Source organism: Lepus europaeus, chromosome 9, assembly GCF_033115175.1.
Source record: "Lepus europaeus isolate LE1 chromosome 9, mLepTim1.pri, whole genome shotgun sequence".
NCBI lineage: Eukaryota > Metazoa > Chordata > Mammalia > Lagomorpha > Leporidae > Lepus > Lepus europaeus.
The window spans coordinates 24082974-24096058 of record NC_084835.1 but is presented as its reverse complement, the minus strand read 5'-3'; the positions used below and the strand labels follow the sequence as shown (position 1 = coordinate 24096058).

The window sequence follows — 13085 nt, the reverse complement described above, 5'->3', positions numbered from 1 at the left end:
AACCCAACAAAAGGAGACATAGTAATCAGAACACAGATCTAATGTATAATTATCCTATAATCTTGACTTCATTTCTGTTTTCTTTTTTAAGATTTTATTTGTGAGGTAGAGTTACAGTGAGTGGAAGAGACAGAGAGAAAAGTCTTCCTTCTGTTGGTTCACTCCCTAAATGGCTGCAATGGCTGGAGCTGCGCTGATCTGAAGCCAGGAGCTTCTTCCCATGTGGGTGCAGGGGTCCAAGCACTTGGGCCATCTTCTGCTGCTTTCCCAGACCATAGCAGAGAGTGGGATTGGAAGAGGAGCAGCCAGGACTAAATGGGTGCCCATATGGGATGCTGGCGCTTCAGGCGGCGCCGGCCCCCATTTCTGTTTTCTTTTTTTGAAGATTTATTTATTTGAAAGATGGTGTTACAGAGAGGGAGAGACAGAGAGAGGCTTTCCAGCCACTAGTTCACTCCCCAAATGGCCACAACAGCTGGGGTTGGGCCAGGTGGAGCCAGGAGCTTCTTCCAAGTCTCCCAGGTGGGTGCAGGGGCTCAAGCACTTGGACCATCTTCCACTGCTTTCCCAGGTGCATTATCAGGGAGCTGGATTGGAAATGGTGCAGCTGGAGCTCAAACTGGTGCCCATACAGATTTCTGAGTTGCAGTCAGCAGCTTTACCCACTGTGCCACAGGGCTTGCCCCCCCCCCCCCATTTTTCTTTTCTGAAATTTTCTTTTTAAAAAAACTTATTTGAAAGGAAATGAGCTAGAGATCTTCCATATGCTGGATTACTTTCTAAATGTCTGTAACACCTGGGCAAAACCAGGAGCCAAGAACTCCTTTTAGGTCTCTAATATGGGTAGCAGAAATTGATGTGGGGACTGGCACTGTGGTATAATGGGTAAAGCCACCACCTATGGTGCCAGCATGCCATATAGGCACCGGTTTGAGTCCTGGCTGCTCCACTTCTCATCCAGCTCTCTGCTATGGCCTGGGAAAGCAGTAGAAGGTGGCCCAAATCCTAGGGCCCCTGCACCTATGTATGAGACCCAGAAGAAGCTCCTGGCTTCTATCGGCTCAGCTGCAGCCATTGCAACCATTTGGAGAGTGAACCAGCGGATAGAAGGACCTCTCTCTCTCTCTGCCTTTGCCTATTTGTAACTCTGCCTTTCAAATAAATCTTTAAAAAAAAAAAAAAAAAAAAAAAAGGCCAGTCAGTGCCACGGCTCACTAGGCTAATCCTCCGCCTGTGACGCTAGCACCCCGGGTTCTAGTCCTGGTCAGGGCGCCAGAATCTGTCCTGGTTGCTCCTCTTCTAGTCCAGCTCACTGCTGTGGCTCGGGAGTGCAGTGGAGGATGGCCCAAGTGCTTGGGCCCTGCACCCACATAGGAGACTGGGAGGAAGCACCTGACTCCTGGCTTCGGATCGGTGCAGCACTCCAGCTGTAGCAGCCATTCTGGGGGGTGAACCAGTGGAAGGAAGACCTTTCACTCTGTCTCTCACTGTCTAACTCTGCCTGTCAAAAAAAAAAAAGAAGCGGAAACTGTTTTGATGGGGCCAGCATTATGGCATAGCTGGTAAAGCCACCCCCATCATCAATGGTGGCATCCCATGTGGGCACTGGTTTGTGTCCCAGCTGCGCCGCTTCCAATCCAGCTCCCTGCTAATGACCCAGGACAAGCAGTGGAAGATGGCTGAAGTGTTTGGGCCCTTATTACCCATGTGGGAGACCCAAAGAATCTCCCGGCTCCTGGCTTTGGCTTGGCCCAGCCTTGGCCATCTGGGGAATGAACCAGCAGATGAAAGAGATCTCTCTCTCTCTCTCTCTCTCTCTCTTTCTAACTTGACTTTCAAACAAATGAATCTTTAAAAAAGGAAAAAAAAAAAAAACTTGCATGACATATCACAAATTCTTCCTGTGGTGCCTGTGGCTGCCTAGATAACATCTGAGCAGTGGAATTAATTTATTTAAAAATTTATTTGAAAGGTAGATTTACAGGGCGAGGGGGTGGGGGACAGAGAGGTCTGCCATCTGCTGGTTCACTCTCTAAATGGCTACAACAACCAGGGCTGGGCCAGGCCAATGCCAGGAACCAGGAACTTCTTCCCAGTCTCCCACATGGGTGCAGGGTCCCAAGCATGTGAGTCGTCCTCTGCTGCTTTTCCAGGAGCTTTAGCAGGGAACTCGATAGGAAGTGGAACAGCCAGGAGTAGAACTGGCAACCATATGGGATCCCAGAGTTGAAGGCCATGGTGGCTTAACCTACTATGCCACAACACTGACCCCAAGCAGTAGAATTTAAGTGGCTGTTTTTTATACTTAAAAACCACCCTTTACTTCTTTCCTTGGCACACTCTTGCCAGCACAGAAGTCTATATTTCCATGGATTTCCCAGAGAAAATGTTACTGGGAAAGTAGTACAAGACAGGGAACTTGAGAACACATTACACAACTTGATGGCAGTTACCCTGTTACTTGAGTCATCATCTGCTACCTCCCAGAGTGTGTGTTAGGAAACAGGAGCTGGGACTCCAACCAGACACTCCAATATGAGATACAGGTGTCTTTCCCAAGTAATGTCTTCACTGCCACACCAAATGCCTGCCCTGCTTTGTAGTTTATGAAGAATTGTCAAGTCTTTTGCTAACACTTGTTTAATTTAAGTCTAGGAACATCTATGAAAGCTGTTGGTTCCTTGAATGACAAACTTCTTGAAATAAAGTTAGTGTCTGTGGGTGTTTGGCACAGGAAATGGGGCACCAGCATCCTCTGTTGGAGTGCCTAGCTTCAGGTGCTGGTGCTCCTGTGTATCCAGCTTCCTGGTAGTGCACATTCTGGGAGGCAGCGGATGGCAGCTCAAGTACTTAGGTTCCTGCTATCCACGTGGGAGACCTGTAGAGTCCTGCTGGTACTGGATGTTGTGGGGAGTCTGAACTGGGCAGTTGTTGCCGCCTTCTTTTTCCTGATTCCATCTTTGTGAAGTAAACTGAGAGTGGCCCGCCTGATGACTGTAACATTCTGTAGCTCTAACATCAACTCCTTAGAGCAGGTACTGTGATTACAGCACCTTGGGATCCCCGCATCCCATGTCAGATTGCCTCGTTTGAGTCCTGGCTATTCCATGCTTCTTCTTCTTCTTCTTCTTCTTTTTTTTTTTTTTTAAATTTTTGACAGGCAGAGTGGACAGTGAGAGAGAGAGACAGAGAGAAAGGTCTTCCTTTTGCCGTTGGTTTACCCTCCAGTGACTGCCACGGCTGGTGCGCTGCGGCCGGCGCACCGCGCTGATCCGAAGCCAGGAGCCAATCGCTTCTCGGCCTTTTGGCTAAGATCAAGTGTGAAGCCAGGAGCCAGGTGCTTCTTCTGGTCTCCCATGGGGTGCAGGGCCCAAGCACATGGGCCATCCTCCACTGCACTCCTGGGCCACAGCAGAGAGCTGGCCTGGAAGAGGGGCAACCGGGACAGAATCCGGTGCCCCAACTGGGACTAGAACCTGGTGTGCCGGCGCCGCAAGGCGGAAGATTAGCCTGTTGAGCCACGGCGCCGGCCTATTCCATGCTTCTTATCCAACTTCCTGCTAAGTCGTCTGGGAGGCAGCAGATGATGGCCCAAGTATTGGGTTCCTACCACCCACATGGGAGGCTTGAATGGCGTTCCTGGCTCCTGGTTTCAGCCTGGCCTAGTCTAAACTCATCTGTTGGGCATTTTGAAAGTGAGCCAGTGGATGGAAGATCTCCCTCTGTCATTCTGCCTTTTTTATAAATAAATCTTAAAAATCCTTTGAAGACTTTGAAGGGATCTGAGGAACTAGTAAAGAAAAAGAAAGTGGGCGTGTGAAAAAGATGTATGGTGGAGCCCAAAGTTGCACCATTCAACAGAAATTTACCAACTGCCTCTCATGTGCCAGGCAGTGTTATATGTGCTGGGGATGTACATAGTAGAGAACAGAACAGTCCCTGTTCTCACTCATGGAGCTCTTAGGGAAATGGTGATTTGCCAGGTGTTTTGATTGCCTCTTCCTCTCTTTTCTGTAGGACACAATAATAAGCTGAACAGCTCTGACCATTGACTTTCAGCTCACCAGAATCTACAACCTCAATCTGCTTTTGTGGCCCATGTGCTGCATCCTCTGCCCTCAGTGTGCAACCGGCCCCCAACGCAATGTGTGTTTGTCAAACCATGGAAGTGGGGCAGTATGGCAAGAACGCAAGTCGAGCTGGAGACCGGGGAGTCCTCCTGGAGCCCTTCATCCACCAGGTGGGCGGCCACAGCAGCATGATGCGCTACGACGACCACACTGTGTGCAAGCCCCTCATCTCCCGGGAACAACGCTTCTACGAGTCCCTTCCTCCAGAAATGAAAGAGTTCACCCCTGAGTACAAAGGTCAGTCACTGGCCAGTTTTGTGAGAGTAGCAGCCTTGGGTAAATGGGCTCTTGGCTCAGTTTTTCCTGTTTGCCATTTGATGTGATTGTACATGACTGTTGTCTCAAAGCAGTTAAGTCATTTTGTTTGGCAAAGCCTGAAACTAGAAGCAGCAACAATATCTTTAGACATTGAAGATTGAATTCATTGATAGATAAAGGTGAGAACAACAGTCTTAAGCCCTCTTGGTGATAGGAGGCTTGCGGTTGTCAGGGAGATTCCCTGTTTGGGGGTCCAGGAGAGACAGGGAAGTACTTTTCTGCACCAGAGGAGGACAGATTGATGCATTCCAGGATGGGTGGAAAGGAAGCTCCAGGAGCCTATCTTGAAGAGCTGATGAGGAGTTCAGAGGATTTGTGGGTCCTGGAAGTCACAGCATTTCAGGGAAAAACAGTTTGTTTCAAAATACAAACCAGCTTTATAGAAAAGAGCCCTATGAATGTCATAATTTTATTTTATTTTATTTATTTTTTGTTTTTTTGACAGGCAGAGTGGATAGTGAGAGAGAGAGAGACAGAGAGAAAGGTCTTCCTTTTTGCCGTTGGTTCACCCTCCAATGGCCGCTGTGGCCGGCGCATCTCGCTGATCCGAAGCCAGGAGCCAGGTGCTTCTCCTGGTCTCCCATGCGGGTGCAGGGCCCAAGCACTTGGGTCATCCTCCACTGCCTTCCCGGGCCATAGCAGAGAGCTGGCCTGGAAGAGGGGCAACCGGGATAGAATCCGGCGCCCCGACCGGGACTAGAACCCGGTGTGCCGGCGCCACAAGGTGGAGGATTAGCCTGTTAAGCCACGGTGCCGGCCCGTAATTTTAATTTAAAATGTGGTCAGTATCACTGTATATTCACTTTTGTGATGATTAAAAAAAACTATTTTTTTTTTTTGACAGGCAGAGTGGACAGAGAGAAAGACAGAGAGAAAGGTCTTCCTTTGCCGTTGGTTCACCCTCCAATGGCCGCCGCGGTTGGCGCGCTGCGACCGGCGCACCGCGCTGATCCGATGGCAGGAGCCAGGTGCTTATCCTGGTCTCCCATGGGGTGCAGGGCCCAAGTACTTGGGCCATCCTCCACTGTACTCCCTGGCCACAGCAGAGAGCTGGCCTGGAAGAGGGGCAACCGGGACAGGATCGGTGCCCCGACCGGGACTAGAACCCAGTATGCCGGCGCCGCAAGGCGGAGGATTAGCCTAGTGAGCCGCGGCGCCGGCCAAAAAAACTATTAAAAAAAAAAAAAAAAAAACTATTTGAAGAGTTAGAAAGAAAAAAAGACAAAGGCAGAGAGAGAGAGAGAGAGAGAGAGAGAGAACGAGAATGAGCTTATTTCTGCTGGTTCATGCCCCAAATGCCTGCAATGGCCAGTGCTGGGCCAGGCTGAAGCCAGGAGCTTGGATCTCCATCCCAGGCATGTTAGCAGGGAGTTGGATTGGAAATGGAGCCTACTGGACTTGAACTGGCACTCATATGGGATGCCAGCATTGTACTTGGTGGCTTATCCCACTGCGCCACAACACTGGCCCCTGCATTCTGCATTTTAACTTTTTCTTTTCTCCCTCTCTCTCTCTCTTTTTTTTTTTTTTTTTTAATTTTAACTTTTTCTAAGCTAAATGATTTCAGACATATTAATATCATCCTTAGGGGAGTTACAGTTAAGAAAAATCAGTTCATTTTAGAAATAACTTTAGTTTCATTAATTTTTAAAATTGTGGTAAGGTATATATAGCATAAAATTTACCATTTTAAGTGAATAGTGATGTTAAGTACATTTCTAGGGATGGTGTTGTGACATAGTGTGTTAAGCTGCCACCCCACTGGCATCCCATACCAGAGTGCCTGTTCAAGTCCCAGCTGCCTCACCTGTGGTCCAGCTCCCTGCTAGTGTGACTGGGAAAGCAGCAGAAGATGGCCCAAGTGCTTGAACCCCTGCCACCTATGTAGGAGACATGGATGAAGTTCCTGGCTCCTGGCTTTGGACTGGGCCCAGTCCTGGCCAGGAGTGAACCAGTGGGTGGAAGATCTCTTTCTTTCTAACTGCCTTTCAAATAAATAAACCTTTAAAACAAAACGAAAGAAAGTACATTCACGCCAGCGACGCGGCTCACTAGGCTAATCCTCCGCTTGCGGCGCCGGCACACCAGGTTCTAGTCCCGGTCGGGGCGCCGGTTCTGTCCCCATTGTCCCTCTTCCAGTACAGCTCTCTGCTGTGGCCCGGAAAGGCAGTGGAGGATGACCCAAGTGCTTGGGCCCTGCACCCGCTTGGGAGACCAGGAGAAGCACCTGGCTCCTGGCTTCAGATTGGCACGTTGCGCTGGCTGCAGCGGCCATTTGGGGGGTGAACCAATGGAAGGAAGACCTTTCATTCTGTCTCTATCTAACTGCCTGTCAAAAAAAAAAAAAAAAAAATCACAGGATTCTATAGATATGACCACTGTCCATTTCAGGAACTTTTTAATTATTTGAAATGGAAACACTGGACTTAGTAAACAGTAACCCAGTAACCTTTTTTTTTTTTTTTTTAAGTTTAAACAGTAACTCTGACCTGAGCCTCTGATAACCTCTAATCTACCTTATGTCTCTATAGATTTGCCTGACATTTTTGTCTTTTTGTGTTTGACTTATTTCATTTAGCATAATAATTTTTTTTTTAAAGATATATTTTATTTGTTTGAAAGACAGAGCTGCAGAGAGAGAGGTCTTCCATCCTCTGGTTCACTCCCCAGATGGCCAAATGGCCGGAGTTGCACTGATCAGAAGTCACGAGCCAGGAGATTCCTCCAGGTCTCCCACATGGGTGCAGGGGCCCAACAACTTAGGCCATCCCCCACTGCTATCCCAGGCCATAGCAGAGAGCTGGATTGGAAGAGGAGCAGCCGGGACCAGAATTGGTACCCATATGGGATGCTGGTGCCTCAGGGCAGGACTTTAACCCACTGTGCCACCACGCCGGCCTCCTTAGCATAGTTTATCCATGTCATAGCATGTATCAGAACTTGATTCTTTTTTTTTTTGGCTGAATAGTATGTCACTCTAAGTAGGTATCCATTTGTTTATCCATTTATCTGTTGATGTTGATGAACACTTGATTTGTTTCCACCTTTTGACTATTATGAATAATGCTGCTGTGAACAATAGCTTTGTGATCTGAGTCCCAGTTTCAGTTTTTTGGGGTGTGTGTATACACAAGAATGGAATCCCTGGGTCATACAGTAATTGTGTATTTACCTGTTAGCCGCAGTGACTGTATCATTTCACATTTTCTTTCTTTTTTTTTTTTTTGACAGGCAGAGTGGACAGTGAGAGAGAGAGACAGAGAGAAAGGTCTTCCTTTGCCGTTGGTTCACCCTCCAATGGCCACCGCGGTTAGGCGTGCTGCGACCGGCGCACCGCGCTGATCCGATGGCAGGAGCCAGGTGCTTCTCCTGGTCTCCCATGGGGTGCAGGGCCCAAGCACTTGGGCCATCCTCCACTGCGCTCCCTGGCCACAGCAGAGAGCTGGCCTGGAAGAGGGGCAACCGGGACAGAATCTGGCGCCCCGACCGGGACTAGAACCCAGTGTGCCGGCGCCACAAGGCGGAGGATTAGCCTAGTGAGCCGCGGCGCCGGCTTCATTTCACATTTTCACTAGCAGTGTACAGGGTTTCTATCTCTCCACATCCTTGTTAACGCTGTTTTCTAAAAAAAGAAAGAAAAATTATTTTCATTTTTATTTGAGAGGCAGAAAGACAGATGGAGAGAAATTTTCCACCTACTGGTTCACTCCTCAAATGGCCACAAAAACCAGGGTTAGGCCAGGCCAAAGCTAGGAGCCAGGAATTCAGTCCAGATCTCCCATATAGGTGGCAGGGATCCAAGTATTGAGCCATCATCTACTGCTCCCAGGATGCACGTTAGCAGGAGGCTGGTTCTGGAGTGGAGACAGGGAGTGGCTGCTTAACCTGGTACACTACAGGGCCTGCCCCCACCCATTGGTTGAATTTTAAAAACGCTATGATGTGTTAAAACGTATGTGCTGGAGTAATGGTATTTGGCCTTGTTAAAATGCCTCCATTCCATATTAGAGTGCTGAGTTTGATGCCCTGTTCGGGCTCCCAGTTCCAGTTTCCTCCCAGTGCAAACCCTGGGAAGCAACAAGTGATGGCTCAGTTGATTGAATACCGAGACCCAGATAGAGTTCCAGGTACTTGTAAGCCATTGTTGACAGCAGTTTTCACAGTTGTCAAAGGGTAGAAACAATGCAAGTGTCCATCAACAGATGAATGGATGAACAAATGGGATATATACTTGAAATAGCATACTGTTCAGAAAAAAAATCCTGATACTTGCTATGACATGGATGAATCTTGGAAACATTACATTAAATGAAATAAGGGCTGACGCCGCGGCTCACTAGGCTAATCCTCCACCTAGCGGCGCCGGCATACCGGGTTCTAGTCCCGGTGGGGCACCGATCCTGTCTCGGTTGCCCCTCTTCCAGGCCAGCTCTCTGCTATGGCCCGGGAAGGCAGTGGAGGATGGCCCAAGTGCTTGGGCCCTGCACCCCATGGGAGACCAGGATAAGCACCTGGCTCCTGCCATCGGATCAGCGCAGTGCGCCGGCCGCAGCACACCTAACCGCGGCGGCCATTGGAGGGTGAACCAACGGCAAAAGGAAGACCTTTCTCTCTGTCTCTCTCTCACTGTCCACTCTGCCTGTCAAAAAAAAAAAAAAGAAATAAACCAGACACAAAAAGAATTTACATGATTCAACGTACATGAAATATCATCAGTAGGCAAATCTGTAAATACCAGAAGTAGATTGTGTTACCAGAGGCTAGAGGAAAGGGGAAATTGGGAATTTAAGAAAGTCTCTGTGAGTGGCGATGTAAAATATTAATACCAAACAAAATTTTTTTAAGCCAATAGATTATATGATTCATTTACTCACCAAATCCAGGCACCGTTATGCCCTCCCCATTGTCATTTCTCCCCTGATCAGGTATGATGCTCTTTGTCTGCCAGTCTGTTGGAGTGCTCAGTGGTATATACTTGAGAACAGATTGAAGGTTTCTAGTAGAGCAATAGATGGTGCTACAAAACAGAAAAAAGCTAATTGTAAAAGGATACAGTAATGCTTAGTATGTGACTGTAAAATTAAAAAATTAGATTCCTCAAAATATAGCTCTAGTGAAAATGAAGAGGTATTTGCAACAGATGTAACTTAGAATTTGTTTCCAAAATACATAATAAAATAAAATATATGTAAATATTCAGGGTGGCAGAAAGACACAACCGTTACCTTCCACTGATTCACTCTTCAGGTGTCAGCAACAGGCAGGCCAAAGCCAGGAGCCAGGCCTCCCACATGGGTGATGAGACCAAGTACTTAGGCCATCTTCCCACTGCCTTCCTATTATGGATGCCTGAGTTGCTTAACCCATTGTACCACGCAGCGCAGCTCCTCTACATTCATTCTTGATAAAACAATAGCAGCAAAAACTGTCAGCAAACTAGAAATTGAAAGAAACTTCATCAACCTGATATAGAGCATCTGTGAAAAGTTTACAGTGTGCATGCTAGTTAATGATGGAATGATTGCCTTTTCCTTAAGTCCAAGTAATGAGATAAAGTTGTCCACGCTCTCCACTTTTGGGGAACATTTCACTGGAGGTTCTGATCAGTGTAGTTAGATGAGAAAACAAAGTAACAAGAATCAAGAAGGGGAAAAGTAAAAGGGTAATTGCAGACAAAATGGAATTCTGTCTTCATTAAAGGACTCAAAATTGACCTCTGGAACACACATGTTTTTTTAAGTTTAAGACATTAATTTACTTGAAAGGCAGAGAGAGGAAGAGGGTAAGACAGAAAGATCTCTTCCATCCACTAGTTAAGGCCTCAAGTTCTCATTACGGCCAGGGCTGTGCCAGGCTGAAACCAGGAGCAAAAGGAACACCATGCGGGTCTCCCCATATGGGTAGCTGGGGCCTGAGTACTTGGGCCGATATCTGCTGTTTTCAGGAGCATTAGCAAGAAGCTGCATTAGAAGCAGAGTAGCCAAGACTGGAGCCAGGCACTCTAATATGCAATGTGGATGTCTCAGGTTTTAGCTTAACCTGCTGCACCACAGCACCTGCTCTCTGAACATTGTTTCTTCGGTGGTTACTGAGGATTATTACAGCAAATAAGGAATAAATCAAGTTGGCTGGGGGTGGGGCAGAAGGGAGGCTGGTGGAAAGAATGGCTGTCACTCCTGGTCAGCTACAGCAGCCTGGGAGCTGTGTAGCAGCTGGGAGGACGTGTGAGATCAGAATGTGACAGGGCCTAGGAACCAAGTCTGATGACCACAAGGCTGTCTGGTAAAGACAAAGGTGCAGCCTTTGAAACCTCCCTCTCTTCTAAAGAGCCAGGATATTTGTGAAGCATGCGTTTAAGCAACATCTGGGGCTATAAGAAAGAAGAAAGGGGGCTGGCACTGTGACATAGCATGTGGCGCCAGCATCTCATATGGGCATCGGTTTGAGTCCCAGCTGCTCCACTTCCAATCCAGCTCCCTGCTTCTGTACCTGGGAAGTCAGTGGAAGATAGGCCAAATGCTTGGGTCCCTGCGCCCACATGGGCGACCTGGAGGAAGCTCCTGGCTCCTGGCTTTGGACCAGCCCAGCTCTGGCTGTTTGTGGCCATTTGGGGAGTGAACCAGCGGATGGATTTCTCCTCTTCTCTCTCAAACTCTGCCTTTCAAATAAATAGATAAATAAATATATTTTAAAAAGAAGAAGAAGAAGAAGAAAGAATCCATTTCACTTTGATGTTGGAAGGAATTTTCTTCTCCAAGGACCCAGGGATTGAATAGCAGTCCTCATTTGGAAGAAGAAATGGGCCAGAGAGAAGGATATTCTTGTCCTGGAATATTTACATACTCATAAATGCTTTCCAATAGTTTTCAGGTTATAGCAGCAAGAAAGTAAAAGTAGAAATATAGCTGACAAGCAAAAGGTAGGATGTGGAAGTTGGATAAAGAGCAGGTGGGTAAGTCCAGTGCCTGTGGTGCCAGCATCCCATATGGGCACTCATTTGAGTCCCGGATGCTCATCTTCTGATCCAACTCTTTGCGGTAGGCTAGGAAAGTGGTAGAAGGTGGTCTGAGTCTTTGGGCCTCTGCACCTGTTTGGGAGACCCAGAAGAAGACCTTGGCTCCTGGCTTTGGATCGGCACCATTCCGGCCAACTGGGGGGTGAACCAGCAGATGGAGGACCTCTCTCTCTCTCTCTCTCAATCTCTCAATCTCTCAATCTCTCAATCTCTCTCCCTCTCTCCCTCCTTGCCTCTCTCTCTGCCTCTCCTTTTTCTGTGTAACTCTGACTTTCAAGTAAATAAATAAATAAATATAGGCTGGCGCCGCAGCTCACTAAGCTAATCCTCCGCCTTGCGGCGCCGGCACACCGGGTTCTAGTCCTGGTCGGGGCGCCGGTTCTGTCCCGGCTGCCCCTCTTCCACGCCAGCTCTCTGCTGTGGCCAGGAAGTGCAGTGGAGGATGGCTCAAGTGCTTGGGCCCTGCACCCCATGGGAGACCAGGATAAGCACCTGGCTCCTGCCATCGGATCAGTGCGGTGCGCCGGTCGCAGCGCACCAGCCGCGGCGGCCATTGGAGGGTGAACCAACGGCAAATGAAGACCTTTCTCTCTGTCTCTGTCTCTCTCTCTCTCTCTCTGTCCACTCTGCCTATCAAAAAATAAATAAATAAATAGATCTTAAGGGAAAAAAAAGCAGGTGGGGCCTTTTTTTCTTTTGTTTCTCAAAACATTTTCAGGTTCGATTTCTGGGTATTGTATATATCTTTCTTGGTAATGATCCAGAAAACTGTGAACAACCTGTTTGACAAAAATAGATAAAATAAACTCTTTTCTGTAGGGATAGCATGGAAAACAGAAAGGTGTTTCACCTTGGAGATGCTGGGGCAGAAGGTTTGTGTGGTGTGGCTAGAATAACCTGATGCTGCTCAGTGCAGGCAGAACACATTTTTGGGACTACCTTGGAAGGAGAGGTGTTGATATCTATCTCCAGGTGACACTACCAGATCTAAAAGAGAACATGGGGGGCCAGCATTGTGGTGCTGTGGGTTAAGCCACCACCTGCAATGCAAGCATCCCATATGCATGCCGGTTTGAGTCTCAGCTGTTCCACTCTGATCCAGCTCCCTGCTAATACACTGAGAAAGCAGTGGAAGATGGCCTGGATGGAGTTCCAGGCTCCTGGCTTTGGCCTGGCCCTGCCCTGGCCATTGCAGCCATTTGGGGAATAAACCAGCAGATGGAAGATAGTTTCTCTCTATCCCTCTCTCTGTCTTAAGTCTTTCAAATTTAAAAAAGACTACATTTTAAAAAGATATTTATTAATTATTTGAAAGGCAGGCAGAGTTACAGAGAGACAGAGAGAGGTCCTCCATTTGCCTGGTCTCCCATGCAGGTGCAGGGGCCCAAGCCCTTGAGTCATCCTCCACTACTTTACCAGGCTGTAACAGGGAGCTGGATCAGAAATAGAGCAGCTGGGACTTAAACCTGCACCCATATGGCCCCAGAATATATCTTTTTTAGAAAGCATAAGAGGGGCTGGCACTGTGGGGTAGCGGTTAAAGCTGCTGCCTGCTGTGCCGGCATCCTATGTGGGTGCCGATTCAGGTCGCGGCTGCTCCACTTCTGATCCAATTCTCTGCT

General features: G+C 48.0%; 1 protein-coding gene across 4 annotated transcripts in view; it reads left to right on the top strand.

The window, feature by feature from the left end:
• IP6K1 (inositol hexakisphosphate kinase 1) overlaps positions 1 to 13085 on the top strand; it is a 78110-nt gene that overhangs the window by 49724 nt on the left and 15301 nt on the right. For 3 of the 4 annotated variants that reach the window (XM_062200889.1, XM_062200890.1, XM_062200891.1), the window contains one exon: positions 4018 to 4367. In XM_062200889.1, the coding sequence (XP_062056873.1) occupies positions 4145 to 4367 (223 nt within the window). In that variant the 5' untranslated portion in view covers positions 4018 to 4144. The remainder of the gene's footprint in view (positions 1 to 4017; positions 4368 to 13085) is intronic. The other variant, XM_062200892.1, reaches the window with a different exon arrangement.